This window comes from Vigna umbellata, chromosome 2, assembly GCF_029865625.1.
Source record: "Vigna umbellata cultivar VRB3 chromosome 2, Vumbellata_1.0, whole genome shotgun sequence".
Taxonomy (NCBI): Eukaryota; Viridiplantae; Streptophyta; class Magnoliopsida; order Fabales; family Fabaceae; genus Vigna; species Vigna umbellata.
In genome coordinates, this window is record NC_142166.1 from 48966997 (window position 1) to 48994631 (window position 27635).

A 27635-nucleotide genomic window follows, 5' to 3' on the forward strand; every position below is an offset into this window, starting at 1 on the left:
CATGACCCTACCTATCATAACTCACTGGCGTTTGACCTAAATCTTTTGCAAAGTCCTTTCTGTTTATTATTGTATCATTCAATTAAATTATAGAATAGCCAAAGTCTCCAACTGAGTCCTTATTTGATTAATTAACATTATAACAAACTAGTAAGAATACAGCTATCATTATTATGGTTATGAAATACAGTCAATATAATTAAAAAAGTTAAATTATTATGAACCAAAAACAGTTATCAAGATATAAAGAATAACATTGTAAAAAAAATGTAAGAAAATAGTTACAAATATAATTATTTATTAATGATATAATTAACTAAAAAACAGGTACAAGATGATTACATTTGTAACGTGGGGTTCCATCTGGCTTGCTTTCATTGTCGAATCCCACTTTTTAAACAGTATGACAGATTTTTCTTGAGTTAGAAGGGATGAATTGCATTCTTAAGTTATAATAACTGTATAGGCTCCTGCATTTTCTTAAGTTGCACTAGTTTTACGTTTACCATTTGGAGTCAAATATGTTATGATATATTGGGTTGGGGATTTTACTTGTTTATGGAAAAGATGGGGGATCAACGTCAGGGTGTATAATTTAGCACAAAGTACCTAAAATGATGGGTTTGGTGTGTCTGCAATCTTCAGTAACACTCCAATTATGATGACAGCTTGCATTTAATATGTTTTTGTCCCACACCATGCAACTTCAAAGTCTGTATCTAGGTAAGTGAAGTGTCGCCAACTCTAGCTTTAGATTTAATTAATCTGTCAGAATCTGACAAGGAGGGCATTTGGTCTAGTGGTATGATTCTCGCTTTGGGTGCGAGAGGTCCCGAGTTCGATTCTCGGAATGCCCCTAATTATTTTGCAAATAAAGTTTTTTTTTTTTTTGGGTTTTACATCTGTTGTATGTGGGCGGTTTTCGGATAGAGATAATCAGTGCTTATGATTTCTGCTTCTGCTTGTATGGTGTAATGCTGAGTCGTGTTGATTTGTTTTTAGAGTTTCTGGATTGAGTGTATGTTGTTTGATGAAATGCATGGCTGTTTGGTTAAGTGATTTGTTGTCAAGATCGCGAGTATGGGAGGATCGTGCAAGACGGGAAGGTCGCGGATTGCAGTATCGGTATTTTGCTCGTGAAAGCATTTGTGCGGGCTCGAGCTTTGTCCAGTTCGGATGCCAACACATGTAGTTGGGCTTTCCGGATAGGGTTTATAATGACCCAATTTTAAAAAAAATAATAAAAGAGACCTGTTTTTTTCCTAGGGTTCTCCATCGCAGATCAGAACCAAACAGCATCCTGCTCTGGTCGACTGTGTCCCCGACCATCACAGCGTACCCATTATAACGCTGGCGTCGTAGGTATCAGCCATCACAGCACTCGCGTGTTATTGCCGACGCTTGCATCACCGTCGATAGGGTTCGCGTCACTATCTCTTACTCTTGCATCACCATCACCGGCGTTGCCTTCATCACCACCGGCTTTGCCTTCATCTTCGCCGGTCTTCGCCGACAGTGACACCAACTGTTGGGGTGCGTCGATCTTTGTTTTGGCTGTTGTGAGTTTTTCTTCTCAGAGATACTTCTTATTTTATTATTTTAGTAAAATGTGACAATTTAAAACATATTTCTTCTCAGTTTTCTGATCTAAAATTTGTTTTTTCTGGTCTTGCTGCCACTTAGATTTGGAGTGTTATGCAAAGTTCGTAATTTTCACTAATCCATTATGAATTTATTAGTTGTTATGAGTTATTTTATGTTATGAAACTAGTATTGGATGTAAACATTTATAATTTGAGTTATTTTTGGTCGCATTATTACTATTAGTTTATAATTTATTTTCATGTACATAAATATAGTTTTCCATAAATCTTCCTAACTCTTATGGTTGGAATCCTTGAGTTACCATCTCTTATCGTCTTCCTATCCTCCAGCTTGACAACTGATTTAACTTAAATTAGTTATTAAGATTCTGTTTTTCCCTTTTACAAGGTTTAATTCGACTTATTATTATTAAGTAGGGAGATAGCATTTGGTAACAAGGAAGGAAAATGGTGTTTGGGCAAGTAGTAGTTGGGCCTCCTGGCTCTGGCAAAACAACTTATTGCAATGGCATGTCTCAGTTTCTAAGTCTCATTGGAAGGTAAGCCTTACTTTGTGTTTTTATTATTAATGTTGATGGTAGTTTTTTTTATTAATATGGGGTATTATATTTGCCTTACGTTGCTTTGGAATGTAGGAAGGTTGCTGTTATCAATTTGGATCCCGCTAATGATTCATTACCGTATCCTTTTCACTTTTTGTTCTGAAAAGTAAAATCTTATAGTTCAATTGATGCATCCCTTTTTAGATGCATAGTTCAATCGTTATGGTTTCCTTTAATGAAGAATATAGCTATGAATGTGCTGTGAACATTGAGGATCTTGTGAAATTAAGTGATGTAATGGTGGAACATTCACTTGGTCCAAATGGGGGTAAGCCACTTCCTTTTCTTGTTTAAATTATTTATTTATATTTATTTACATTTTTTTATTTTAAGAAATTTTCCTTTTTAAAGCCATGGAACCACGGTACTGCGGGTATTGGACTACTGAAAGTATAGACATGAACTGATGGTTTTTTAGATTATACTGTGTAAATTTATGACAAGAAGTTAAACAAGTTACTCTGAGTGCAATGGTTCTTGTAAAAGGAACTTTGAATGTGTCACACCAGCTTTTCTAATGTACTGTGTATACGTATTCAGAAGTTTCTCTTATCTTGTACAAACAGGTCTTGTGTACTGCATGGATTATCTTGAGAAAAATATCGACTGGTTGGAAGCAAAATTGGAACCTCTTTTGAAAGGTCAGTGCATTATTGTGCCATAATTTGTAGATGTACAGGCTAAATAATCAAACTGTAAATTCTAACATTCTTCTTATATAGACCCTAATTGATCAGTTAACAACACACTTTGGTAACCTGACAGTATTTACATTTCAGATCACTACCTACTCTTTGATTTTCCTGGCCAAGTGGAACTCTTTTTCCTTCATTCAAGTGCCAAGAATGTCATCATGAAGCTCATAAAGAAATTGAACCTAAGGGTATAGCACTGTCCTTTACGTCTTGCTGGTGTCAAACTGTATGATGTTTTAAGAACTGATTTATGTGTTTATTCTATGCAGTTAACTGCAATGCATTTGATTGATGCCCATCTTTGCAGTGACCCTGGGAAATATATTAGTGCATTGCTTTTATCCTTGTCCACGATGCTACATCTAGAACTCCCTCACATAAATGTCTTGTCTAAAATTGATTTAATTGAGAGCTACGGAAAGCTAGGTGCAGTCATTACTCGTTTTCAGATGTCAGCCTTTAACCTTGATTTACAGTGAGAGATTTACATGCTGACTTTATATTTTATTGTTGCAGCCTTTAACCTTGATTTCTATACAGACGTGCAAGACTTGTCATATTTACAACACCACCTTGATCAAGATCCTCGCTCTGCTAAGTACAGGTGTGGTGTGCTATGGTGATTCTTTGACTGCTAACCAGTTTTTTTTTCTAATAGTATTTTGATGTTTTGCAGTTCTGTTGATAATTTTTAACTGTTTTCTTTCTTAAGATGTAGAATTTAACACCACTTCTGTCTGGATTATCAGTGTAAAATTTAGTTTATGGCAGCTCATTTTTTTCTTCTTCTTAGTTTCTTCTTCTAGAAATGTTTATGGAGAAAAATTTACCCAAAGCGACCTGTTGCATCTTTCTATATCTTGTCTACCCTGGCCGTTAAGACCACACTGAACTGTTGCAAAGCTACATTTGTTTTAAATTGTTTATGTATATTCCCATTAGACGAAAAGGAATAAAGACAGATTTTAAATTTTAGTGTTTCTGTCAGCAACTCCCTCTTTTGATTGAGAGATACTGGTCTAAAATAATAATCATGCACCAACGTTGAATATATAGTTTCTCATTAGGGTGCTCCATTGGTCGTAGCAACTTATAATGACAAATGCGCTGCAATTTTATTTAAAAACAAGAAGAAATATGCATCAATTGAATCATTCATTCATTTGCCTTACTTGCTATGTTTATAATAGACTAGGATCCAATCTGCCGTGATGTTGAAATATGCCAACGTGGGTGGATTAATCAAATTCCTCGGTTGAAGTTTGGGGTCTATATTTCATTATTTCGAGTACGTATGAATGTTAGCCTTACAAAGTGAATAAAATGTTGGAAATGGTTGTCAAGGAAGGTTTAAATGTGTTAGATAGATATTATTTTATGAGTATACATCATAGTTAACGCATTCTTGTTGATGACCTTTTTTTGTTCTCGAATGCATCCTTAAGATTGACATTTATTGTTATTCTGAGTAGCATTAATCTTAATGATATTTGCAGAAAACTCACAAAGGAACTATGTGAAGTTATTGAGAACTTCAGTCTTGTGAGTTTTACAACCTTAGATATTCAGGTAAACTAAGTATGCCCAGAATTTTCATCTGTTTTCATCAAATGTTTGGAATCCTAAGTCGGAATTTGTATTTTCAGGACAAAGAGAGTGTAGGGAATTTGGTGAAGCTGATAGACAAATGCAATGGGTACATATTTACCGGTATAGAAGCAAGTGCAGTTGAATTTAGCAAGCTTGCAGTTGGTCCTGTTGATTGGGATTATTATAGATATCCTTTTTTTCGTCATCTATTCTGAATTCTGACATCTTGAGATGATTTATTTTACAATGTACCATAACTTTCACTATTGCATGCCAGAACTACCCTTACTCATTGCTTTCCAATGCATATACTGTTTTTAACTGATTCTTGGCAGCCTGTAGTAACAGTGATCGTGAGTGGTATCATATACATTATAAACACAATAGTCGTCTTTCCTTTTGGGAACATTTTAACTAAATTATTTTGGAATATAGATTCAATGCATTAAGTAGGAAGAAATGACTGGTCGAAACATGGAAGATTCCTGTAAAACCTCTCTGGAAAATGCTCCGGTTGGAGTAAAAATTGCCCAATTTTTTAAATCAGCTGCTGAGCAGCATTACGTGGCCCAACCTTTTAGAGGATTTGAACATCATGATGAGCTCTGTAACTCAGTGCAGATAAGTGGCCAGGTCTCGCCATTATTCCTTTGAGGATTTATGACATTTGTATTTGATATGTAGAAATCATGACATTGCTCTCAATTCCATTAGAACATAATCTTGCATTATTGATGCCAATTGTAGATTTTTTTAGACAATCACTTGTGATATCATTTATGCTTTTGAGAAAGCTTCCCAGCGAATTGAACAATACTCTAAGTTATTTTTGAGATTGCTAATGCTGTTGTCTTAACCAGTGTTCTGCTAATCAATGGATGCATCAGTTCTGTTGCCTATTCTTCTTTTACCTCTTTCCTGGTCAGACTCTTTTAATTCTGAGCTTCCCTTAACTCAAAATCTACAGTTGCAGCAGTGCAAGAGAAGTACATGAAGGATGATGAAAATAATGATGATAATGAATGATGGGAAAGGTGAATAATTGAAAGAGAATGGCACTTTGGTGAGTAAATTTTACTTTCTCCATTCGCTGTTACGTTGCTTTGGCTGTTGTTTTGCGTACTTGTGACACCATGGTGCACTCTACCGCTTGTGCATAAAAGAATGTTTCAGATTTGGCTTTATATATTATTATAATTATAATCCTGTAGTTCTGAATGAATTTTGTTTGTTTTTGAAGTCATCTCATCTTAATTATCCCATCAAGCGTACAATTTTTAGTTGGGAATTGATATCTATTTATACCACAAAGGACTAAAATAAATTACAATTTTAGTTGGGAATTGTTTATAATAATTAAAATGTCTTTCTTTTTAAATGACATCAATAGTAGAAATGCTGCGAGAGTTTATTATGCTATTATGTGGTCAGAGGCATCCTTCTTCCACCAGAAGTCATGGATAGTTTCCATGAACATGTTAAATTAATGTGGTTGACGAAAATGCGTGATGAGGATGCTTGAGAGCCACGCATTTCTTGAAGGATGTAAAAAATAAGAAAATATGGAGTTTTGACCTTGAACATGTCAAATGCACGACTTCAACTTTTCTACTGAAATCATCTTGGGGGTGTATTTATAAATAGCTGTGTGAGGACCGTACGATTCAGATTTGTCCATTTACATAAATTTCTTTATACGAAGTTGTGTGAAGATTACACTATTTATCCATTTACGTAATTTTTTTAAAATTTGCCTATATACATAATATGGAAACAGATTTGCCCGTAAAAAAACCTTGAATTTCAGTTAATTTCTACATGTTTGAGAATGGTTCTATTCTATCTGCTCCACCATTTACTTATATTCAAAATAAATTTTAATAGAGAATAGAGGAAACATAAAATAACAGGTATCTTCAATAAAGTTTAAAAACTACAAAACAAAAATACTTAGTCTCATAAATGGCAGTTGTGGTAGTGTAAATTTTCAGAAATTGAATCGAAATTCAAACATAAACTTGTAGAAATTAATTTATGAAATCAAAAATCAAATTTTGATATTTTAAATTTTTTTAATGAACATATCTCGGGGATTAAAATGGGTTTGAATGCTGGTTACGATCGATTAATCTAATAACCACCTAATTATTTATATACCTTTTTCATTTCTTTGTCGTACAAATTACAAAATCCCGATTCTTTGTACTTAACTAAGCATACTGCTCCTATGTGGGTGAATAACACAAACTGTACATAATTTATAATAAAAGGAAATCAGCAGTTTGTTTAATTTTTTGAACATGAAAATTTGGCTCTAGAGTGTCTGTTGAAGTTATTTATGAAATTATAATATAAAAATGCGATAACGTTATGTTTAACGAAAAGTAACATTTAATTTTTATAAAATTCTATACAAAGGATCTAGTTTAAATCTTGTTATATTAGGAGTACACTTTTTTTATCTAGGAAATCTTTGAATATACTTTTGTGTATCAATTAAAATTAAATAAGACATAAATAACAGTGCTGTGTATTTATAAATTTTATCGCAATCATATGTTGATTAATTTGGAAACTTCCTATAACCAACAAAACAAAACATTGGAAATAACGTTTGCATTCTTGTTTTTTTCTTTGCTGCCGCTAAACCTTTCACATCCCATCTCATTCAACTTAATTTCCTTCTAAAAATTCAACCTACACATATTTGAAAAATGAATCCATAAACGTTTTAAAGAATTAAAAGAAATGTACATTTTTTTTGTGAACTAAAATTACTTTATATATAAATTCAAAATAAAGATTTAGGAGAAGTGATATAAAAATATAACCCTTATTAAGTTATACAAAAATTATTTTAAATTTATGAGAAAGTTAATACTTTTTTCAATTTTATAATACTATTTATAGAAATTTATTTAAAATATTCTTAATAATAGATATGTAAATTGACAATTAAAGCAAAAAATATTGAAGGCAAGGTTGTCCAATTTGGTATCATTAATGAGTGACAAAGACTTCTTCAATTAATCAACACCCTCTTCCCCAAGTATCTCTTTTTAAATTAAAAGAAATAACAATTTGTCTGTAGTTTGTGACCCACGAATATGTTCTCTAAGCCATTGTCATCATCTACTCAATTTTAAAATATTACAGTGTTTGAAAGAATAGCCTAAGCTATCGGCGCAACTTCTCTTTCTCTCTCTAATAAGTCAAAGATTAAGATAGCCACGTTGGAAACTCTTGCCTGATTAAATTTCAAAAAAAAGTTTGATTTGACCCGTAATGCGTGTTGAGCTTCATCATTATTTGATTGGATCTAGTCAAGTCATAGTCTTAACAACGATCTATATATAATTCTCAGTTTTCTCTTTCTTTCACAATAATCTTAAACTCTCAGAAAAAAAAAAACAGCTTTGTTGTTCTTTCCGCACATGTTGAACCATTTTGTCTGTGGCAGTTTCCAGCAGCAAGAAGAAGATGTTGCACCATGTTCAAGCCCCATGAAGTCCAAGAGAAAAAAAGAAAGTAGAAATAACAACCCATACTCCGATCGAGGCTTAGACAAATTTTCAGCCCTTTTGGCTGATCTTGACGAGAGAAGGCAAAAGGTGTACTCTCAAACCAGTCCTCAGGAGATATCTTTGGTCCGCTTTGCCTATTCAAGCAACGATGATTTCGTTCCCATAGTAGTCAAACTGAAAAACAAGGATCAGAACAAGAAACACAAGAGTGAAGAACTCAAAACAACACACTTGACATCTTTCTCGGAGCAATTGGAGAAATCAGCTGATCATGAAGAAGCAATCGTGGAAGAAAGTAAGGAACAGAAGAAAAAGTTGGAATCTCATAAGAAGAAAGATTTTAGCTTTTCATGGAACATGTTGAAGTGGCCTTCTTTCTATGTGCCAGCGGTTGTTATTTTGATTTTGGTTTTTCTGACTGTGTTTGGGAGATCTGTTGCAACACTCTGCACTTGTGTTGTGTGGTATGTGGTTCCCACGTTGAGTGAATGTTACTATGATAGTTCAAAGGCAAGGAAATCGGTGATGAACTGGAAGAAGAGAGATTATGTTTGGGGATGGTTGAATGACACGAAGATGGTGAATCCTGAGGAGTTAGCTTCTCCAAGAAATGGTGATTTCAAGGCTTATTCCAATGGCAAGAATTCAGGGAAACATGGCCACCAGAAAAGCTGGTGAAGATTGATTATCTGATATAACTTTTTTCCTTCTGTAAATATGTGTAGTTTTTGTTGGTGACGTTCTTGAGACAGGTTCAAATTTCAATCCTTCTCTTGTTCACGTTTTTCCACTGTAATTAAATCTCGACTGATCCATGTACATTGTTAATATGGTTTTGCTAAAGAATTAAAATTTCCAAAACAATTGTATTTCCAGTGACTGATTCTAGATTTTGTTTTATACGATGGACATGGTCAAAATATTATTGTTTTAATAGGTTGACTTAATCTGGGTGTTCATATTTTAAACGATTTCAATTTGAATTAAATTTCTGGAACCTTCAGTCTCTTATGCTATTCTTGTAAATGAATTATTCTTGGGTATTGCATGTGAATGTGTGGATTTTTTTTTCCATATGATTTGTCCATGTGCCATGCTTCATTGAAAAATATTTGGAAACTTTGAATAACTCTCACAAGAAAGCCGTATATAAAATTAAGACTAGTGGTGTTATGACATATTTTTACTTTCATTTGACATAGAGTACAAGAGTAAAATAGTTATAAAAATGTAAATTTTTATATTTTTTCAAGAAAGAAGAGAGTAAAAAGTAAGAAAGGATAATATCAAATGAATGTAAAAAATTTAGGTGTGTCAAAAAATATTTTTATAAAATTAATCATTCTAGTATCAATAGAATCACGGTAATTTTACAAAAAGAAAAAATTATCTTAAGAATGTTTCCAATTGTCAGAATTTTTTAAAAAAATTTGCATTTACTACTCATGAAAAATATTGTTATAGGGGGAACTCTACCGTGATTATTAGTGTTATTTTTACTAATTATACGAGTTTATGGGTCTTTTTAATTAAGTATTCTGTTAATTATAAGACATTGTTTTGGATAACTATAAATACATTTCATTAAATGCTTCTATTTATCCCACATGGATGTTGTTTATATATGGCCAAGTGTTTCATTTGATAACTTAATCATCACTTTATATATTTTCTTTCTGATGCGTTTCTAAAAGCACAATAAAATGAATAATTTTTTTCCGATATACTTCCCTTTCTCCCTAAATTATCTACTAAGGACTCATATAACCTAATTTTATAAATGTATTTAATTAGTCTCATATTGTTATTTATCTTTTCAGATTTATTAATCACATAAATTATTGTGATAAAGTAATGTTTTCACAAACCTTTTAAAATAAGTTAAATGTTTGTTGATATATTTAAGTAATTTAGGTGATATATATACATAATATATTGATAACAAAATACATGTAAGAATATCCATACAAATAGTACTGATATTTTATATTTTGTATGGTGATAAATATTAAAAAAATTAAGGAAAGAATAAAATGAAACAAAAAGTTTACAAAAATACACCACTTATTATTTAAAACATAAATTAAAAGTTTATTTATTCTTCATCATAAGACCGGTTTTAGAATGTATTTTGTATTAGTTATTTTTACACTGGATATTTTATAATTGAATAAAAAATTATAATGACTAAACGTTACTAAAAGAGAATAGGTACAAGTGAACAGCGTTTTCAAGTTATTCTTTCATTACTATTTCTTGAAGACTTTTAAATGAATTATGTATGACCTTTCACGGTTTTTTTTTCTTCTAAATTGTACCTTAAACTAATTACTTTCAGTCAGGTTTATTAAGAGTGTATGGTTATTTAAAAAAAACATATTTATTGTTAATTTTAATGTGTAAAAAAAATTATAATCATTTTAATCCACAAAGTGTTTTAATTAATTACTATTATGAACTAAATTATTCCTTAAGTCTTAAATATAAGGCATGAGTTTTTTTATAAATTTTGTATAAGGTATACTATATTCATTATGTTCCTTAGTATCCTTTTATATAAATGTTTTAATGAATCAAAACAACATTAATTATTATTTTATCATTTACATCATCTTTAATTAATTAATTAACAATAAAACTATACAATAGAATTTTATTGAAATTAAGAAAATGTTGTATTTATTGATTTATGTAAAAGAACCTTAAAGATAGTTAAAAAGGAATAAGTATTTTTCTGTCAAACCTTAACTTTATTTTCATGCTTTATTCCTATCAAATATTATGAATATGTGTATTTTTTTTTAATAAAGAAACAATAAGAAGAGACTTTAAAAAGTTATTAATAATAACAGTACATTTATTATGTTGAATTATTTTAAAAATTCAATAAACTTGGTTCAGTTAATTATTTTTTTATTGAAATATTTGTTCATATCATAATTTTTTTTCTGATAAATTACTTAATAATAGGAATTTATAGCCAATACTGAAAATTTTATAAGCAATAAAAAAATGGAGTAGAATATTTAAGATTGAATGAAAACACGACCTTTATATGTCGTGCATAGTTGAGGCAGTGTGGTCACCACGAGCGAGCACCTTTCTTTTTCTTAACTGTCAACTAACTTCTTATCAACCAAGTTAGTTGTGAAAATAGTTTGAAAAAAATGTTATATTTTGAGTCATCTTTATAAGAAAAGTTAAATAAAATAAATACAATTAATGCTTTAAAAATATTAAAAATATTTTGTATTTATCTCATAAGATAAATAAGAAATAAAAAGAAAAAATTGCAAGAAAATTTAGAACCAATGCAGTTCCAACTAAAGTGTGTATTTATTATTCTTTTAGAGCATTTATGATATATTTTTTTAAGTCCTTTACTAAATATACCGTATTGTATTTGTTATGTGTAATGGATTAAAAAGATTACTTTACTAAATGTCAAATATTAAACCCATTTTTATTATTTTAAGAGTAACATTTATCAATCAAATGGACTATTTAATTTAACTTTCCTAAATAATTATATGATTTAAGAGTTAATAATAAATATTTTATTGCATTATTTTAGTAAATATAAGGAAGTATTCATTTAAATTATATATTTATAAATATAAAGTTAAACATATATTTGCAACTTAAATGATCTTATATACTAATTAAGAGAATTCAACAAAATAGTGTTTACTTACTTTTAATATCCCCAATTCAACAACTCTCTCTTCCATGAATCTAGAAGCTTTGTGAAACCCTAACATCACATCATATAATATAATTAGCAATGTTCGAATTTCTTTTAAGAAATAGATTGGGGTCAACGAATCATATAAGAGATTTAACTACATTAAATAGAAAAGAGAAAATTAAGTAGAGTATAAAAAAAAATCCACACATCCACGATAAGTTAGGTATGAACACCAAATTATAAAGTTTCATAAAGTATTTCGTCTGTATTTCAGGAAAAAAAATATTGAAAATCTGGATTAATACAACTCGACGATACGATTTGATCCATGTAATTGATGAGTAATTTTTGTACATCCACGGATCTATACGATAAGTTATTTTTAGACAAACTTAAATTAACAAATTGAAATAGGTTTGAAAGTGAGTGTTGTTAGACCTAAATTTTGTTTTTTTGTTTTATTATTTTTAGTGAAGAGTGTTGAAGAACAGGCTGTTATATATGGTTATCCTAAGAAGAATAATTGTATTAAAATGTAGAAAAAATAGATATTAAAAGAAATGTGATATGAAATAATGTTTTATAGAGTAAAGTAATGATTAAAGGTGGAAGGGTGTAACGGAATTGGTAGGCATTCAGTTGTAAAAAATTGTTAATAGAAATATTAATATAGAATATGTTAGTGATGATGAAGGAAAGAGAAATAGAGATTGTGGAGGCGTATAGGGAAGAAGGGAAGGAAGAGAAAGGAAGAAAAAGAGAGGAAAAAAAAAGCATAATAGGGTAGGAGAGGGGAGGGGGAGAGGCACGAAACCATGGGCTTGTGCTTTGGTTGCTTCGATGGGGGCAACAAGCGGATGACCAAGGAAGAAGAAAGGTTGGCCTCGGAAGAAGCACGTGCAAGAGCTGCTGAAGCTGCCCAGAAAAAGTATATCTTCTTCTTCTTCCTCATCATCATGCATGCATGCATCCATGCATCCATGCATCTTCAATCTATGTCTTCTTTGCTGCTTATTCCTGCAACTTCTGCTTTACGTTAATTGCTTGTGTCTCATAAACATACACATGCGTGCGTGTTTTGTAATATTTGATGAAAACGATCTTGGATTAAAATGAATGTATGGAACCTTCATTGTCATGACGATGATGTATGGGTATATTCATGTGGACTGATTTTTAGGTGTTGATTGTCATTGCAGGCAAGAACAACCGGGAGAGGCAAAGGAAGCGGCGGAAGCGGAAGTGGAAGAAGCGGCGGAGACGGAAAAGGAAGCTGAAAACTCCAACAATGGCGAAGTAAAGGATTAGAGAGGCCACTTGATTTTTGGTGAATTTTTTCATCAATAACTTATCTTCCCTTGATTTGCTGCCTTGTTGCTCTTGCCGTTTGGCTATCAATATTTTTATGGCACTGATAATATATATGTTTTGGCTTTTCATCCGTTGACGCAGTGGCAGATGGGTTGAGGGATAGGCCAACTGTTTATTAAATGTAAGGTGAAGCATCTATATGATGAAGTTTAGCTCTAGGTTTCCCTTTTTATAACTTTTGTTTCTGTTGTAAACAAGATTTGCATAAACCAAGTTTAGTGTATGATCAAGTTTGCATTGGATAAAATGGTAGCCAAATTAAAGATCTTTCATGAATTATGTCTAGAGAAGCATATACGGTATCATCAAAATGCTGCGTGTCTGCACTACATGAAATAAAGTTAACAAAATCCAAACGAGGGCGTAACAAAAAGATGTTTTTCCTACTATGTTGCAAGCTGAATGAATTATCAGTTAGCAGTAGAAATTTATTATTTTCTGTGGAAAATGAAAGTATCTTCTTCCAATTCAGAATTTGGAAATGACTTGTCTCGTTGGCTTTCCTTTTCTTATTTTGCAGTATTAATAAGTATAGGTCCAGACGAATCCTCTGCACTGTCAGCTTTCCTTGTTCCGGAGATGAAGAACCGGTCTTTACTACACAACTGTACCATCGGTCAAATTTGTTGTTTCCCAGATCAGGAAATATTATGTTTGATTGGAAAGAATTCGTGATGTAAAGGAAACAAGGATGTAGCTTGGTGATTTTATTCCATTTGTTGGTATTGAAAAAACTCCATTTTCCTTCCGCAAAAATTGAACGCATCAACCACTTTATGTTATCTGCTATTCTGTATTTGCTTTTATTTTGGGAAGGGGTGCTAAGAAGAACTTGAACTTGTTTCGTGATTCTACAGTTGGTGAAATACGTGCCATATATGTCATTAATATTATTACTAGATAGTTTTTCTTAATGTTATAGTTATAGCAGTTACACATTGTTTTCTTTTATCGGTTTTTTATGTTATACAGAGTTTTATATAAGCTCTGTTTTCTTTTCTCTTTCTGCAAGACGCTTATCTCAGCTTCAATACAATGAGAGTTCTTTCAAAATCTAAGAACTAAGATGGTATCATATGGTTCGATTCTTCTTTCTCTTTCTTAATTCTTTCTTCAAATGATATGTTGATCAAAGCATATATTGATTTCCACACAAATCCTTCAAACCATTTCTTTCTTCATTTCAATGAAAATCCGGCCCTTGTTCTTGTTTCTCCTCCATTAGATGGCAAGAATTGGACTTGGACTATGAAACTGGCGCTTAAATCCAAAAACAAGTTGAAATTGATCGATGGAACATTGCAAGAACCTCTGCCAAATAACCCCCCCTTCGTGAGTCATGAGACCGTGCAATAAGATGATTCTCACATGACTCAATAATCAATGCATGATGAATCTATTCTTAAATCTATTATCTGGATCGAGAGTGCTTTCAATATTTAGGAAGATCTTCACCGATTCCATCATAGAGATATTTTCAGAATTGTGGATTTACAAGAAGAGTTGTACAAGTTGTACCAAGGTACTCTGACCTTACATGTTCTTATAGTGTTGTTGCCTATGCTTAAAAACATAAGAAATAAGATCATATGATTTTTTTCTTAAAGGCTTAATTAAGTGAGATCTCATATTGTTGCTTGAACCCTTACCAGACATTACTAAAGTTTTTAATATGATAATCTAACAACTCTCTATTCTTGTTTCTTCCGACTCTGCTTTTGATCCTAAACCACTACACCGAATATCCCTCATACAGCCAATTCTATTTCAACTCCTTCTGTCCAATATCCTTCTCTGCTTACTTCAGTCACATCTCCTTCTGTGCCTTATAACTCTCCTCCTATTTCTCAATATAAAAATGCTCTTCAGTGGCTTCTGTATACAGAGAAAGATTTGTAATAACAATACATTCAGTACAAGCCATCCCAGGTCCGGCCACCCTGGCACGTATTATAAATTGTAGGAAGAAAAAGTGAGAAATTTGAGCATCTCATCTTGCAGTCAACCGTGTAAGCAGGGGACTACATTTTGGGTTTAAGATGACTTTGCGATGAAGCCTTTCTATCAAATGCATGGATCAATTTGATTATTGATGCGTAGAACAGCTCAATACTCATTTCCCAATTCTTGGTGTTTCATTTATGGGAGAATTGAAGAAAGGAACGTTTTATTGAAAATGTTGGCTGCTGACATAAAATTAATGATGGGATGTTAGATCGATGGTTGAAGTCGTAACGTGAAGCTTGCTTGTCTTTTTTGTTCATTTTCTTTTTTTGCTTCACAATAACAGTTAGAAATAGTGACGAACAATAGGTAATTTTCTTTCACGGTACAGAATCTATGTACGAGAAAAGACAAAAGTAAGAATCGAGCACACAATTATAAAAACCTTGACTATCTAGTTCGTGTCACTATTTGACAGGATTCCATGTAAATAGGTCATTTTCTTCCACAGTACAGAAACTGTGGGCCAAAAGGACAAAAATTATTACGAGAGCCTTGACTATCTAGTTCATGTCATTATTTGACAGGACTATATGACGTTTCACCATTTCTACCCACGGTTAATTCTACTTACGAAACAAAGACAGATTTTAACAGAAAGAAAATTTATTGATAAGTAGCTAGATTTAGCTATACATTTTCAACAAATCAACATCCAAGCAATGATAAATGTGGGATGAGTATTTTTCTCAGTTAGTTGCTGCTCGCATGTTTTCTGTCATTCTTATGCAAGCTCACTTTCCCTTGATTACTTAAATTTTTGCACTGGAGCAGAAAGCTTCAGCTCATAAGCAGCTTGAAAGAACTCTGCTGCTTGCTGTAATGAACCTTCCATTTTTGAAACCAAGCCAAGGTTGAACCAAACATCGTGGTTTGTAGGTTCTAATCGTAAAGCATTCATTAAAAAACTTCTTGCAATTGGAAGTGATTGCATACCAAGTTTCATCAATAATTCTGCGGTAGAAATGATACTGGGAATGTAATCTGGTTCTACTGCCAATGATATTGAAAAGGAAACAAATGCTTCTCTGTATAATGATTGAGCTTCAAGCACCACCCCTGCAATTATACACCGGGAATTTCATATTAGGTTACCATGAGCACAAACACTCAATGCAGACATGAGTTCAACCATAAAAACTTGAATAGACAGGTTCCTTACCTGCTATATGCCAACTTCTTGGAGAAAAAAACTCTATCAATTGGGCCTTGTCAACACAAGTTTTTGCATCAAGCAAGCAACCGATATCTGTATAAATTGTAGCCAAATCCTGCCAGGCTTCCATTTCCAACTTCTTTTCTGTTAATGCCTGTTGAGAGGAATGAAAAAGTTAGAAGGGGAATTCTTCTCAAGATTTCAGAGATGAAACTAATATTTTTGCACCTAATAGTTTAATTCCCGTTGTTCCAATCTAGGCATAGATAATATTTGGACATCTAGCATATAGTTTTAGGAAGGGTGAAGGATGGGAGGAGTTTCTTTAACAGACAACCTAGGCCATTAAGAGAATTAGTGTTAAACAAAGTCTAGGAATAACCATAGTTGTTCTAGCAGTTTTCAGTAGACAAGGTATTTTTTCTTTTGAATCAACTTTAACACCAGCCTGTACAAGGTATGTTAGAGTTCTTCCTTTGAATATACTAGTACACACCTCATGCCTGAATGCTTGTTCTCGATCAATGTTGTTTTCTTGAAGCCAAAACTCCTTTTTTGCTTGAATTAACGCAAGCAAGATTCGAAATGTCTCTATTGCTTGCCTGGGTTGCTGTTGAGAAATTTGAAGTACAGCTTTCAATCTCAGAAGATCAAGTTGATCCATCCCCCCAGCCTCATCTAAAGCAAAATCAACTATAGTTTCTGCATCCTTAAACCGCTGCAGTGCAGATACTATAAGTGCTAACAGCTGCCAACCTCTCGAACTGCCAGCACTCATGTCTGAGAACGTCATTATGTTGTTGTAAGCTGCATCCAGATTCCTTTGAATTGCATTTTCCAATCCAAGGTTGAATATTGCTTCCAAGTCATCATTTCCATTTACGGCAGCACAGTTTAGAGAGTCCAAAGACTCTCTTTGAAATATACTTCTTTCAGAATCGAGTACAGAAATTCTAGCTGCAGCACCATAGCAGATTCCAAGAAATTTATGGCCTTGACTCAGAAAATGCTTATTTTGATGCTTAGCTAGCTCAATAACTTTACGTGAGAAGTTAATGCCTTCATGAGCATGGCGAGGATCTAGGGAACAGAGTTTTGCTCCAAGCAAAAATGAAGGAAAATGGGGTCTATGGTTTGCTTCAGAACTGCCGCAAGCCTTCCTTAAAAGGTTCAATGCCACCTCATCATGTCCTGCTGCACTAAAACACAGAGCAAGAAAGTACCACCTCTCAGCCCGACTATAGATACCTGGAAGGATCTGCTCTACATGATCCGCAAGTAACTCAAACATGCCAGTGACTGAAAGTGCAAAAGTAAGATGATCCATTATTTCAGCATCCCAGTCTATTTCCCCAATTGCCACCTTGCTCATGAGTATTACTAGCAAATGTATCGCTTCTTCAACACTGTTGGTAGGAGTTGTTTTACCCCACACCTGCTGCTGAGAGGATAAGCTAACTTCTACACCTCCATAGAGTAGTATCGTAGCTAAATCCTTTTCTACAGAAGCCAACCTTTGTGGATCCAAACTCCATGGCTTGACCAGAGCACGACGATATGCAGCTACAGCTTCATCCAGAAATCCTGCTTTGATCCAAAGCCTTGGAAGTAATTCCAATGCTTTATGAAACATCTCTTGCAACTTACAATCTTCTCCAATACCCTCAGGCATTCCATTCGGAAGGGCAGATTCAACTGTATCAAGAATTATTCTGCACTCCTTTGCAGCCTCTGCCAAATTAATAAAGCACTAAACTCAACGGATTTGACACCCCAAACCTCTCATCCTTAATAATGAAGTTAATTCAAATAGAGCAACGCTCATGATCTCATATGCAAAATTAAATTGCACAATTTAACAAAGAAGGTATTGGAAGTACTCTTAAGAAAAAGCTAATATAATATAAAATTAGTTACCAACCAATGCATTCCCCAAGTTCCTCCAGTGACCTTGCTTTAAGCAAAATTGCCTCAAGAAGCAGGCTAACAGAGTGCAATGACATCACATTTGAACCCACGATATCTGCCTTAGAACGTGGTTTCCTTTGCTTGATTCTTTCAGCAATAGCCTTGATCATTCTCGGGGTCAAACCCTTGATGTCTATACCCTGAAACACTTGAAGTGCAGCATCGAAATTCCCTCTTTGGTATTCAAGTCTCCCCAATAAAGCCCTGGCCTCCTGGAATCCATTCAAAACACACATGACACATATAAACCAAAAATAAATTCACACGGACACACAAACAGAAAATCTTGTGGATCAACTTGAAGATGATTGTTCTATTTTAAACAACACTCGATAGTATACAGTTGCATTAAATAGTCAAAGAGAATTTTACCACCTATAGTAATCTTAATCAACTCGAAAACGATTAGCCATATAAGAACAAATTATTAGATAATTCAGGACTATCATCTGTATATGGTCTCAATTAATTTCTACATTATCTGAACCAGAGTTGTTCAATTTACTAAAACAAAAAAAGTAGTTGAATCAAGTAGAAGAATAGTTGAATACTTCTTCTCAAGTAGAAGAATAGTTGAATCATCATAGTTAGTTGCGGACCATGCAATAATTTGCATAATAAAACATGCACGAGGTATCCTAAAAAACACTGACAAAAAAAATAATGGAAATGCATGGGTATCTGGCACCACCAACCTCATAGTTTAAGGAAAGAGCTTCTTTAAGAGTAGATTCAGCTTGTTCTACTTGCGTTTCATCGAATTTAGGCTCCCATTCCCCGGTGTTCCTGGAAGAGAGTCCGCTGGCGGAGAAATCCCTGGTGGCGAGGGAGTCCGGCGACTGCGGCGGCTCTTCGAATTTGAACTGCCCACCGGAAGAACAGGCGCACAACATCTTCTCCGATCACTCCGCCCTCAGCGCACAGCTTTTAAGAAACGCGTTTCCGTTAGTGCAGAGGCAATTGGCAAAGCAAATGAAAGGAAGAACAGCAGGACAGATGCCGTAACGTGCTTTACATTACAGTAATCGAGATGGAGACAGGAGAGCAGAGGATGGTAAGAAAAAGTGAAGAGGACAAAAGGTTGTGAAAAGGGCGAGACATACAACGAAAACAGAGCATTGGACTCACCACTGCTTGCTCGGATTCCGATGATTTCAACTAACTTTCTTTACCCATTCATCAACGGGACCAATCCCCAGCTTCTTGTGCAAATCCTATTTCGAGATCTGAAAATTCAACTTTATGTTTTCTGTTTATTCTCTGACTAGAAAATAATAGACACAGCAATGCGAACCAATGTTGCTACTGGACCCTTTTGTCTTTCATCTTTCAACTTTGAAGTTTGTTAGTTCAGCATTTCAGAATTGGAGCTTTGGCGTTCAAAATTTTTTATGTTTGAGTTTTTAAAAGGAGAAGGCAACAAATGCGGGGAATATAGAGCTTCAAAATATTTGTAAAGGAGGGTTCGGCTAGGACCACCATATTGGGAAACAAAACTTATTTTGAAACTATTTTTTTTACAAACTTTTAATATTCTCTACGTGGCATTTTTAAAATCAATTTTGAATTCACGAAAATGTTTTTTTTTTTGTTGGCAAAGGACAAATTGGAATGGTACGACTATATTTGGATCAATGCATGTTTTTTTATATTCTTCAGATTATTTATTTCTTTATGTGTGATCTCAAATATATTTCACATTTTAACTTATTAAATTATGGAATCAACATATTAAAATGCTGACAATAATTTACAGAAATATCACTCAACAAACAAATTTTAAATTTTACTTATTTGTTAACCAAGATCAATTATAATGGTAATAAATGTACTAATTTACAAATAAACCAAAATGATTATTAAAGATAAAACAAATTAGTTTTCTTTATAATTTAAACTTACAACAATGAAATGCAAAAAACTTAAAAGAATACATACAAAATGTTTATAGAACTACATCCAGTTAGTCAAGATAACATGAACTTGACTTTTCACCAATACAAAATTTGCAAGTTCATTTGTAATTGAATTCTTTCAAAGAAAATAAATAAACCAAGTTTCTTAAATCATACAAGAAATACTACATACAGAACAAAAACCTTTCTTGTAGATTTGAATCACATCAGAAACAACACACAATCACAAGAAAGATCAAACCTTAAAGTTGACTATCTCTGGCCAATTAAGAACCTTTCTTCAAGACACCAATAAGGAGCAAACCCAACTCCAAAGTTGTGTATCTTTTACATCTGAAAATTTTAAGTTATTAGAGCATTACTTTGTGGTAAACAAAATTCATAAACTGTCTATAAAATTCATGAAATAAATTTTATATATATATATATATATATATATATATATATATATATATATATATATATATTAACAGTGACAAGAAAGTATACGAAATTTGTATTATAAGTGTTATTAAAATCTTATCTTTAAAAGTGAATAATAGTTATCAAGTATTAGTGTTTTAATTAATGAGATAATTATAGAAAATATGAATTTTATATAATATAAAGAGACAATGTTTTAAATTGTTTAGTAACTTCTCGATAACATAGAGTTATTAGTTTGATGGAAAAAATTAATAAAATGTTGTAAGTGTGCACGAGGTGCATTGGTGAAGAGCATAAGGATTCACCAATCTGCATATCTCTAAACATATTGACTACAGCATTCCAATTTTGACCCACAGATGGAGCTAAATATGGTGTAGAAAGTGCGAATTTTGACCCACAGATGGAGTTAATATGGTGTAGAAAGTGCGCATTACCCGAACCCACGTTGGGAGTTCAAATTACTTCAATATTCAACTTACACTACCCAATACCTAAGTTTAATTGATTTTATAATGAATTTTCGTTTTATAATTTATGTCTTATCTAATTTTTACAAATATAATGACATCAAAGAAATTGGTAATAGACCTGAAAAATGATTTTATAATGAGTTTTCATTTTATAATTTTTGTCTTATCTAGTTTTATGTAATTTTCACAAGGAATTGGTAATTGGTTTGAAAAAAATCAGAAACACTTGTTATTAAACAATTTCTTACAAAAAAATATTTTATAATGAGTTTTCATTTTATAATTTTTATCTTATATAATTTTATCTAATTTTCACGAGCATAATGACATCTGTAGGAATTCGTAATTGGCCTTAAGGGTTTTTTTAGAGACCATGATTCAGTAGATGATGAAATTAGAGAGGTTAGTGAAGATGATGAAATTGAAGAGATATTGAATGAACCTTTGCCTTAAGGTGAATATGTCAATGACTCAACTCTTTACAAAGTCAAATTGTTTAACGGTGAACGTTTCTGATTTTTTCACTTGGGGTTATAGTAAGGATGATAGTAAAAATGTCAGAGATGAAAGAGAAATGGTTGAGAGAAATGAGGGAGTTGAGTAAGGATTTTGGGGGTTTCTTATTTTTTTTTTGTTTTGAGAATAAAATTATTCAAATACCTTTAACCTTAATATATAAAAGTATTTTTGTCTACTAAAACCCAATACACATTGCTAAAATATACCAACCGAAAACAAAACAATCTTACGCGAGAAAAATCGACTTTAAGAAAACTGATTTTCATTATATAAGAAATAATAGTACTATTATTAAATAATAATAATAAAGACTAAAAAAATCTTATATTTTAATTTATTAAAGTATTCTTTTATTATATCACATCCATCAATCTTTTTTATAACCTTTTACAAACTTCATTTTCAAATATCTTAAAAAAATATATAAAAACTTTATCATCAAATCCATATCTTAATAAGTCAAACATTACAAACCACACCTGTGAGAAATGAAACTATAAAGTAAAAAGGAGAAAAAGAAATCTATTAAGATAAAAATATGGAATCCACACAATGACACTGTATATTAAGATAAAACAAAAGAAAGAAACAAACTTTAACACCTTTGCTTAAGGAAGTCAAGTCACGAGACTTGATGCAACATTACCAACATTATTCTCCTCAACCAAACTAATAGTTAAATTGACAAGATGCAAGGTAATGATACCCACCAAGTCTTGTCAATGACGAATTTTCCCTTTCACAGCTTTTCATACAACAAGTTCGAAAAATCACCCCTACAAATACACACTTTCATTGTCAATCAAACAAAAATGACAACATCTTTATTAAAGAAAAGAAATCTTTGCAATAGAAAGTTGTACATTATACTATACTTTATTTCTTTGAAACATACAATTCCAAACACGATTTATCTATTTGAATAACTTACAAAAATTTCTAAAAAACTACACCGTAGATTTACTTTCTTTATCTCCGGACTAATCTCATGTTTATTTTAATATGTCTTATAAATAATTTTTTTTAATTTTAAAATATTATAAAAGTATGTTTTTTTATCAAAATTAATATTTGTACAATTAGATTAATATTTGTAATAAAAAGGAATTTTGCATACCAAACTTTTATATATTATTTAACTTTAAAAAAACATATGTTTCTAAAGTTAAACCTATGGTGCAGTTGTCTCTAGTGAACACTTTATTACTATGCATGGGAAGAGTAGTGGAGGCTGAAAAGCTGGAAGGAGAGGGAACCGGAATGGCCGATTTTTGTCCTTACCCCCAAAACCATTTTTGAAATCTGACATTCCTCATCGCACTTTTTCCTTGTCTCCTCTTTTCACTTTCATCTTCTTTTTAAAATTTTATACAAGTAATGCTTTGATGGATGTTATATAAAATTTTGTAGAAACCAAAAACATTTACAGGTTTCATTTGCTTGTAGCGTCTTAATAAATGAGGAAAGCAGAGACGTACGAAATAAGGTTGATTATTCGAGTGTAGTAGTAAAATGGGGAGTGTAGATAGTAATTATAAACTACAACTAAGCCCAACTATTTGAACAAAGTGGGCCGAATAGTGGAGTCGAGTTTAGGCATATTTGTTGGAGGTGAGAAAGATTATTTGGTGAAAATTAGGCAGAAAATAGAAATAGAAGTGTGAGAAGAGAAGAGAAGAGAAGAGAAGGGAGAGGAGAGACAGAGAGAGTGAAAATTGTGATCGAGTTGAAATCAATCAAAGATGCTCCGAACATGCATTCGCATGTGTGGAAGCAGATCAGAGACAGAGAAGGTGGGAAAGTGCGCGCCAACCATTTCGTCAATAGCATAAAATCCTATCGCATTTCGCAACTCCAATTGGCGAATCACAAAGACATCGTGTCCCCTCACAAGGGCGCCGTCAACTCCCTTCAGGTACATACTCTCACTCACTCTCCTTCTTCCGTCAATTCAAATCCCCACCTTCTTTCCACGCTTTCCAATTTCACCGTCAAATCAGATTGATTCGACAGAGGGAAGGTATCTGCTCTCCGCCGCCTCCGATGCCTCTGTAGCCGTCTACGACGTTCAACGACCCTCCACTTCCGAAGCTTCCTCCGCCTTCTGCAAACACAGGTGCTTATTTGTCGTTGACAAGCACCACCAACAGGCCCACAAATATGCCGTCTCCACAGCCATATGGTATCCCATTGACACCGGTTTGTTCGTCACTGGCTCATACGATCATCACATTAATGTTTGGGATACCAATACCACCCAGGTCACTGTCATATTTTTTCCTTTAATCAATTTAATTGCAATGCACTTATTTAAACTGCAAATTGGGTATCAGCACTGCTGCTGCTGCTACTACTACTACTCGTAATTTTGTGATAATTTCATTGATAGTTGATATTTAATAGGATCACAGTGTATGTATGGAGATTAATTTCTTAATTTAAATTAGTTTGTTCTTTGAATTATGTGCAGGTGGTGGTGAACTTCAAAATGCCAGGAAAGGTGCATAGGATTGCAATGTCTAATTTGTCAACGTCTCACATGCTTATCGCTGCTGGCACTGAGGATGTTCAAGTTCGCCTTTGTGATATTGCTTCCGGGGCTTTCGCTCATACTTTGTCCGGTCACCGCGGTATGTCAATACTTTATTATTCCTACTGCTTTGTTTAGTTATTTACGCATGGCTTGTTGGCTTTCCGGTTAGAATTTATTACACTTACGTTCAGTCAGTTTAGTGGATTATTTGGTTATCACTTGTGTAAACTGACATCTTTGTATGGTATGGATCTGTTGCGTGCTTCTTAAGGGAAGTATTAACATGTACTTTTGGCCAAATGATTTCTTAATCGAGATCTAATGTTGTGTAAAATACAAGAAAGTGAGATAGATTTCTGAGTGCTTATTAAAAGAAGGTTCTGTGTCAAACGTTTTCCGTGATGACAGATGGTGTAATGACTGTTGAATGGTCTAATTCAAGTGAATGGGTATTAATTACCGGGGGATGTGATGGTGCAATACGATTTTGGGACATCAGGCGTGCTGGCTGTTTCCAAGTTTTAGATCAATCTCAGACTCAGCTTGGAAGACGCCCACCTATACTCAAACGGTCCATGATAACAAAGGTTTTACTCTTTCTGTTTTCTTCTTCTAAGTTTAGCATTTCCTTGTCTTCAGATAGTGAATCAAAATAGTGGTTATCGAAGGCCGTGAATGTTTTAATATTGTAGCAAAAAGTCATCTAGTGTTGTTATTTCAGTATTTATGGTTTTTTTATAATCCCAAAGCCTTATCACTCACAGGATTCGAGTGCAAAATTGCGTGGTGCCCAAAAGAAACATGCTAATGGAAGTGGTTACAAACAACAACCAATTGGCAGAGTTCCATCCAAGGGACCAATGAAGCAGAGGTTACATCCAGGAATGCTGTCTACTCAGGATCGGGCGACTGCTCATTATGGTGCTGTGACAGGGTTAAAGGCAACAGAGGATGGCATGTATCTACTAAGTGCAGGTTGTTAATTAGTTATTTGATAGTAGATTTATAGGAATTATCCATGCAATAATAATTTGGTATGGGCTTCCATATTAAACTTGATTCTCACAATTTGTAAAAATTCTTTTCGTATGTAAAATCTTTCTCACCGTATTGATGTGCTGCTGCATGACAGGATCTGATTCAAGATTAAGGTTGTGGGATGTTCAATCTGGCTGCAACACACTTGTAAACTTTGAAACAGTTCGTCTGCAAATAAATAAACCTCTTCAATTAGCCACCACTCAAGATTCAGCCCTTGTTTTTGTTCCATGCATGAGATCTGTGAAAGTACGTCTCTACTGTGTATTATTTAGATTTACAAATGCAATGAGGAACACTGATCTATGTTTCGAATTATTCAGGCATTTGACATGTGGTCTGGGTACACCTACACAGTATTACGTGGCCACTATGAATGTGTGAACTCTTGCTGGTTTAATCAACAAAATCAGGTCAGTTCATGTTCAAGGGGTGGCGGTCCGTTTTCTTTCCCTATTCTTTTTTTATCAGTGGTTCATCAACTTCTGATGTCATAAGTGAAATCTGTTATGCTAGCTGGGCCAACATGTGCAGTTTCAAATTAAATTATTTTTCTGTGGTTATAAATCAAATGAAGGAAATGCAAAACTGAGTACACACATGTGATTTTGTTTAGTCATTTCAACATGTTGAGTTTCCTGTTAAACGGAGTACATATATTTTTGTTTTTGTTTAGTCATGCCAACATGCAAAACTAAATTCATTGAAATTTATCATTAGTTCATTATTTATATCTTTTTCTTTTATTGGCAAATGTTAGTTGTTAGTATTTTGGTAATGGGAGGAGTTGAACCCACACAACCTCTCCCCCCCCCCCCCCCCCCCCCCTCCCCTCCCTTCCAAACCCTTCAAACCAGCCTTATAGTTTCCAAATGTTAGTAAGAGGAGTGGAACCCACAACCTTTCCCACCCTCCCTTCCAACTTTACACTAAGTCAACCTTATAGTTCCTGTTCATGCACACATAGGCATACTTCTAATCATCAATTTATACAAATTATGGTTATTTTCCCTCTTTCTTTTTCATTTTATCTCCTAATTTCACTCTTTTATGGAAAAGGCCAAAAAGGTAAAGTGATGTATCTACAGAATAGGTGTAAATTGTATATACATGTACTACTGTAATATTCAGTCCTATTCCCTCTTTGATAAAAGTAGCTTTTTGAAAGAATAGTTAATTAAAATGTGATAAATCTTTGTTCGTGTTTGTGGATGAAATAAAGATAAAGGTGAGGGGTGAAAAGGATAACATTTACATGACATAAATGAACTAGAAGACAACTGGCTATACACTGTACAGACTGAAGTTAGTTTCTGTTGGCAAAAATTGCATGAATCCCAAGAGGAAAATATTTATTAATTTCTTATAAAGTTAATTAATTGTAGCAGGAAAACAGTGAACCCATGAAACAACAAAACTCTCATATTAGTTGGTACATCCAAAATAACCCAAATTTTCTTTGTTGTCACAGGAACTTTACACTGGTGGAAATGATAGACAAATTCTTGTCTGGTCACCTGCAAGATCAATGGATGATGAAATGGTACACATTTTGAATCAATGTTGTTGATGTTGTGATTATCATGCGTATAGGCTAAGTGAGAGAGACTTCCATTTTGTCGTTGTCTGACCTCATTGAAATAAATTGCAGGGTGAAGGTCCTGCTGAGGATCAGGATAACTGGAGTAGTTGAGTCTTGCCTCCGTTCGTGTAACTACTTTTTCTTGTTCATCTTCTGCCCCCTTCTGATAGATGCTTGTGGGATTTGTAGAGTAGGCTTGTTCTGGTTTTGCAGCATATGTCAAACGTTTTGAAGCACCAAACTGTATACTAGTAGCCATTATTTGTGTAGAATATAACTTTTTTTGTGTTGTGTATATTGAATTGTCTCCTTGTTGTAAGTTGCAGCATAAACACATTTTTCTTAATATTTTTGCTAATAAAAAGTTGTGTACATATATGCAGACTCAAATCTTTATATTGTTGCAGCTTATGGTATCTTTACTAGAAGGAAAAAAAAGTTTCATCAATTAAGCCGTTCAAAAAGTGCATGTCAATAAGCATATGGTTGTTTAATATATATCTGATAGTTTTATGATATGTGATGGTTCTTTATGAAGACGCCTCTTGGAATATTTGCGCTCAGAGAATCTGGGTTGTAACTCTGTTAGTGTAAGAATTATGATTTGATTCAAGTGAGCATGGCTAAAAGGAGAAATTTTAGGTGGCCATCAAACATTTTCCAATAATTTTGGAAAGGTGCCCAAAGAAGACTTAATGCGATTATAGTTAACAAAGGCAACAATTTCATCCAAGTGATCATTTGGTGTAAAGGTTTCACAGTAATACCAATTACAATAGATCAACGTAAATGTCTAAATTATTGATAATTTCGTCTGATAAGCTTCTTGGTATTTCATTTTAAGGATTTCAGAGTATGTTACCTAGATTACAGATTATGTATAAGGTTCCCAAGAGTTATAGTACAGGGTGGAGGTGTAAATTGACGACAGATATTAACAGCAAAT

At 33.2% G+C, this 27635-nt stretch overlaps 4 protein-coding genes, 1 long non-coding RNA gene and 1 other non-coding gene across 11 annotated transcripts; 5 read left to right on the forward strand and 1 right to left on the reverse strand.

Annotated features, from left to right (window-relative positions):
• Positions 1 to 785: 785 nt before the first annotated feature.
• TRNAP-UGG (transfer RNA proline (anticodon UGG)) lies at positions 786 to 857 on the forward strand. The gene has a single exon. It is a non-coding gene; the product is annotated as a tRNA-Pro (tRNA).
• On the forward strand, positions 841 to 5713 carry QQT1 (P-loop containing nucleoside triphosphate hydrolases superfamily protein). 4 transcript variants are annotated; one of them, XM_088107268.1, is made up of 11 exons: positions 841 to 1559; positions 1993 to 2143; positions 2240 to 2284; positions 2395 to 2474; positions 2773 to 2847; positions 2986 to 3089; positions 3171 to 3327; positions 3418 to 3505; positions 4398 to 4470; positions 4548 to 4678; positions 5457 to 5713. In XM_088107268.1, the coding sequence occupies exons 2-11, from the start codon at positions 2052 to 2054 to the stop codon at positions 5515 to 5517; spliced, it is 906 nt and encodes a 301-aa protein (XP_087963394.1). In that variant the 5' UTR covers positions 841 to 1559; positions 1993 to 2051; the 3' UTR covers positions 5518 to 5713. The 4 variants fall into 4 exon arrangements, with proteins under 4 accessions (XP_087963394.1, XP_087963395.1, XP_087963393.1 ...); XM_088107269.1 differs by having other exon boundaries at positions 841 to 1533; positions 2022 to 2143; XM_088107267.1 differs by having other exon boundaries at positions 842 to 1559; positions 2019 to 2143.
• A 2144-nt stretch (positions 5714 to 7857) lies between these two features.
• Positions 7858 to 8940, forward strand: LOC148204184 (uncharacterized). The gene has a single exon (XM_088108038.1). The coding sequence runs from the start codon at positions 7926 to 7928 to the stop codon at positions 8691 to 8693; it is 768 nt and encodes a 255-aa protein (XP_087964164.1). The 5' UTR covers positions 7858 to 7925; the 3' UTR covers positions 8694 to 8940.
• Positions 8941 to 12191: 3251 nt separating this feature from the next.
• Positions 12192 to 13976, forward strand: LOC124848688 (uncharacterized). The gene is made up of 4 exons (XR_007029708.2): positions 12192 to 12631; positions 12903 to 13030; positions 13156 to 13195; positions 13595 to 13976. It is a non-coding gene; the product is annotated as an uncharacterized LOC124848688 (long non-coding RNA).
• Positions 13977 to 15666: 1690 nt separating this feature from the next.
• On the reverse strand, positions 15667 to 19617 carry LOC124848692 (protein NPGR1-like). 3 transcript variants are annotated; one of them, XM_088107271.1, is made up of 6 exons: positions 19331 to 19617; positions 18898 to 19211; positions 18156 to 18414; positions 16731 to 17965; positions 16241 to 16388; positions 15667 to 16137 (listed from the first exon to the last, which is right to left on the reverse strand). In XM_088107271.1, the coding sequence occupies exons 2-6, from the start codon at positions 19093 to 19095 to the stop codon at positions 15827 to 15829; spliced, it is 2151 nt and encodes a 716-aa protein (XP_087963397.1). In that variant the 5' UTR covers positions 19096 to 19211; positions 19331 to 19617; the 3' UTR covers positions 15667 to 15826. The 3 variants fall into 3 exon arrangements, with proteins under 3 accessions (XP_087963397.1, XP_047182406.1, XP_047182405.1); XM_047326450.2 differs by having other exon boundaries at positions 18898 to 19126; positions 19306 to 19617; XM_047326449.2 differs by having other exon boundaries at positions 18898 to 19126; positions 19331 to 19616.
• A 3536-nt stretch (positions 19618 to 23153) lies between these two features.
• Positions 23154 to 27065, forward strand: ATCSA-1 (Transducin/WD40 repeat-like superfamily protein). The gene is made up of 9 exons (XM_047326447.2): positions 23154 to 23451; positions 23537 to 23797; positions 24007 to 24166; positions 24478 to 24656; positions 24834 to 25044; positions 25202 to 25356; positions 25431 to 25520; positions 26579 to 26650; positions 26759 to 27065. The coding sequence occupies exons 1-9, from the start codon at positions 23290 to 23292 to the stop codon at positions 26798 to 26800; spliced, it is 1332 nt and encodes a 443-aa protein (XP_047182403.1). The 5' UTR covers positions 23154 to 23289; the 3' UTR covers positions 26801 to 27065.
• The last annotated feature ends 570 nt before the right edge of the window (positions 27066 to 27635 follow it).

Excerpts from the sequence above, each read along its gene's own strand:
- QQT1 (XM_088107268.1), top strand. The coding sequence starts at position 2,052 with ATGGTGTTTGGGCAAGTAGTAGTTGGGCCTCCTGGCTCTGGCAAAACA. Across the intron at positions 3,328-3,417 it reads TGAGAGCTACGGAAAGCTAG|CCTTTAACCTTGATTTCTAT; the intron begins GTGCAGTCATTA and ends TTATTGTTGCAG. Across the intron at positions 3,506-4,397 it reads CCTCGCTCTGCTAAGTACAG|AAAACTCACAAAGGAACTAT; the intron begins GTGTGGTGTGCT and ends TGATATTTGCAG.
- LOC148204184 (XM_088108038.1), top strand. The coding sequence starts at position 7,926 with ATGTTGAACCATTTTGTCTGTGGCAGTTTCCAGCAGCAAGAAGAAGAT.
- LOC124848692 (XM_088107271.1), bottom strand. The coding sequence starts at position 19,095 with ATGTTGTGCGCCTGTTCTTCCGGTGGGCAGTTCAAATTCGAAGAGCCG. Across the intron at positions 18,415-18,897 it reads CTCTTTCCTTAAACTATGAG|GAGGCCAGGGCTTTATTGGG; the intron begins GTTGGTGGTGCC and ends AATGGATTCCAG. Across the intron at positions 16,138-16,240 it reads AAGAAGTTGGCATATAGCAG|GGGTGGTGCTTGAAGCTCAA; the intron begins GTAAGGAACCTG and ends GTATAATTGCAG.
- ATCSA-1 (XM_047326447.2), top strand. The coding sequence starts at position 23,290 with ATGCATTCGCATGTGTGGAAGCAGATCAGAGACAGAGAAGGTGGGAAA. Across the intron at positions 23,798-24,006 it reads GGGATACCAATACCACCCAG|GTGGTGGTGAACTTCAAAAT; the intron begins GTCACTGTCATA and ends AATTATGTGCAG. Across the intron at positions 25,521-26,578 it reads GGTTTAATCAACAAAATCAG|GAACTTTACACTGGTGGAAA; the intron begins GTCAGTTCATGT and ends TTGTTGTCACAG.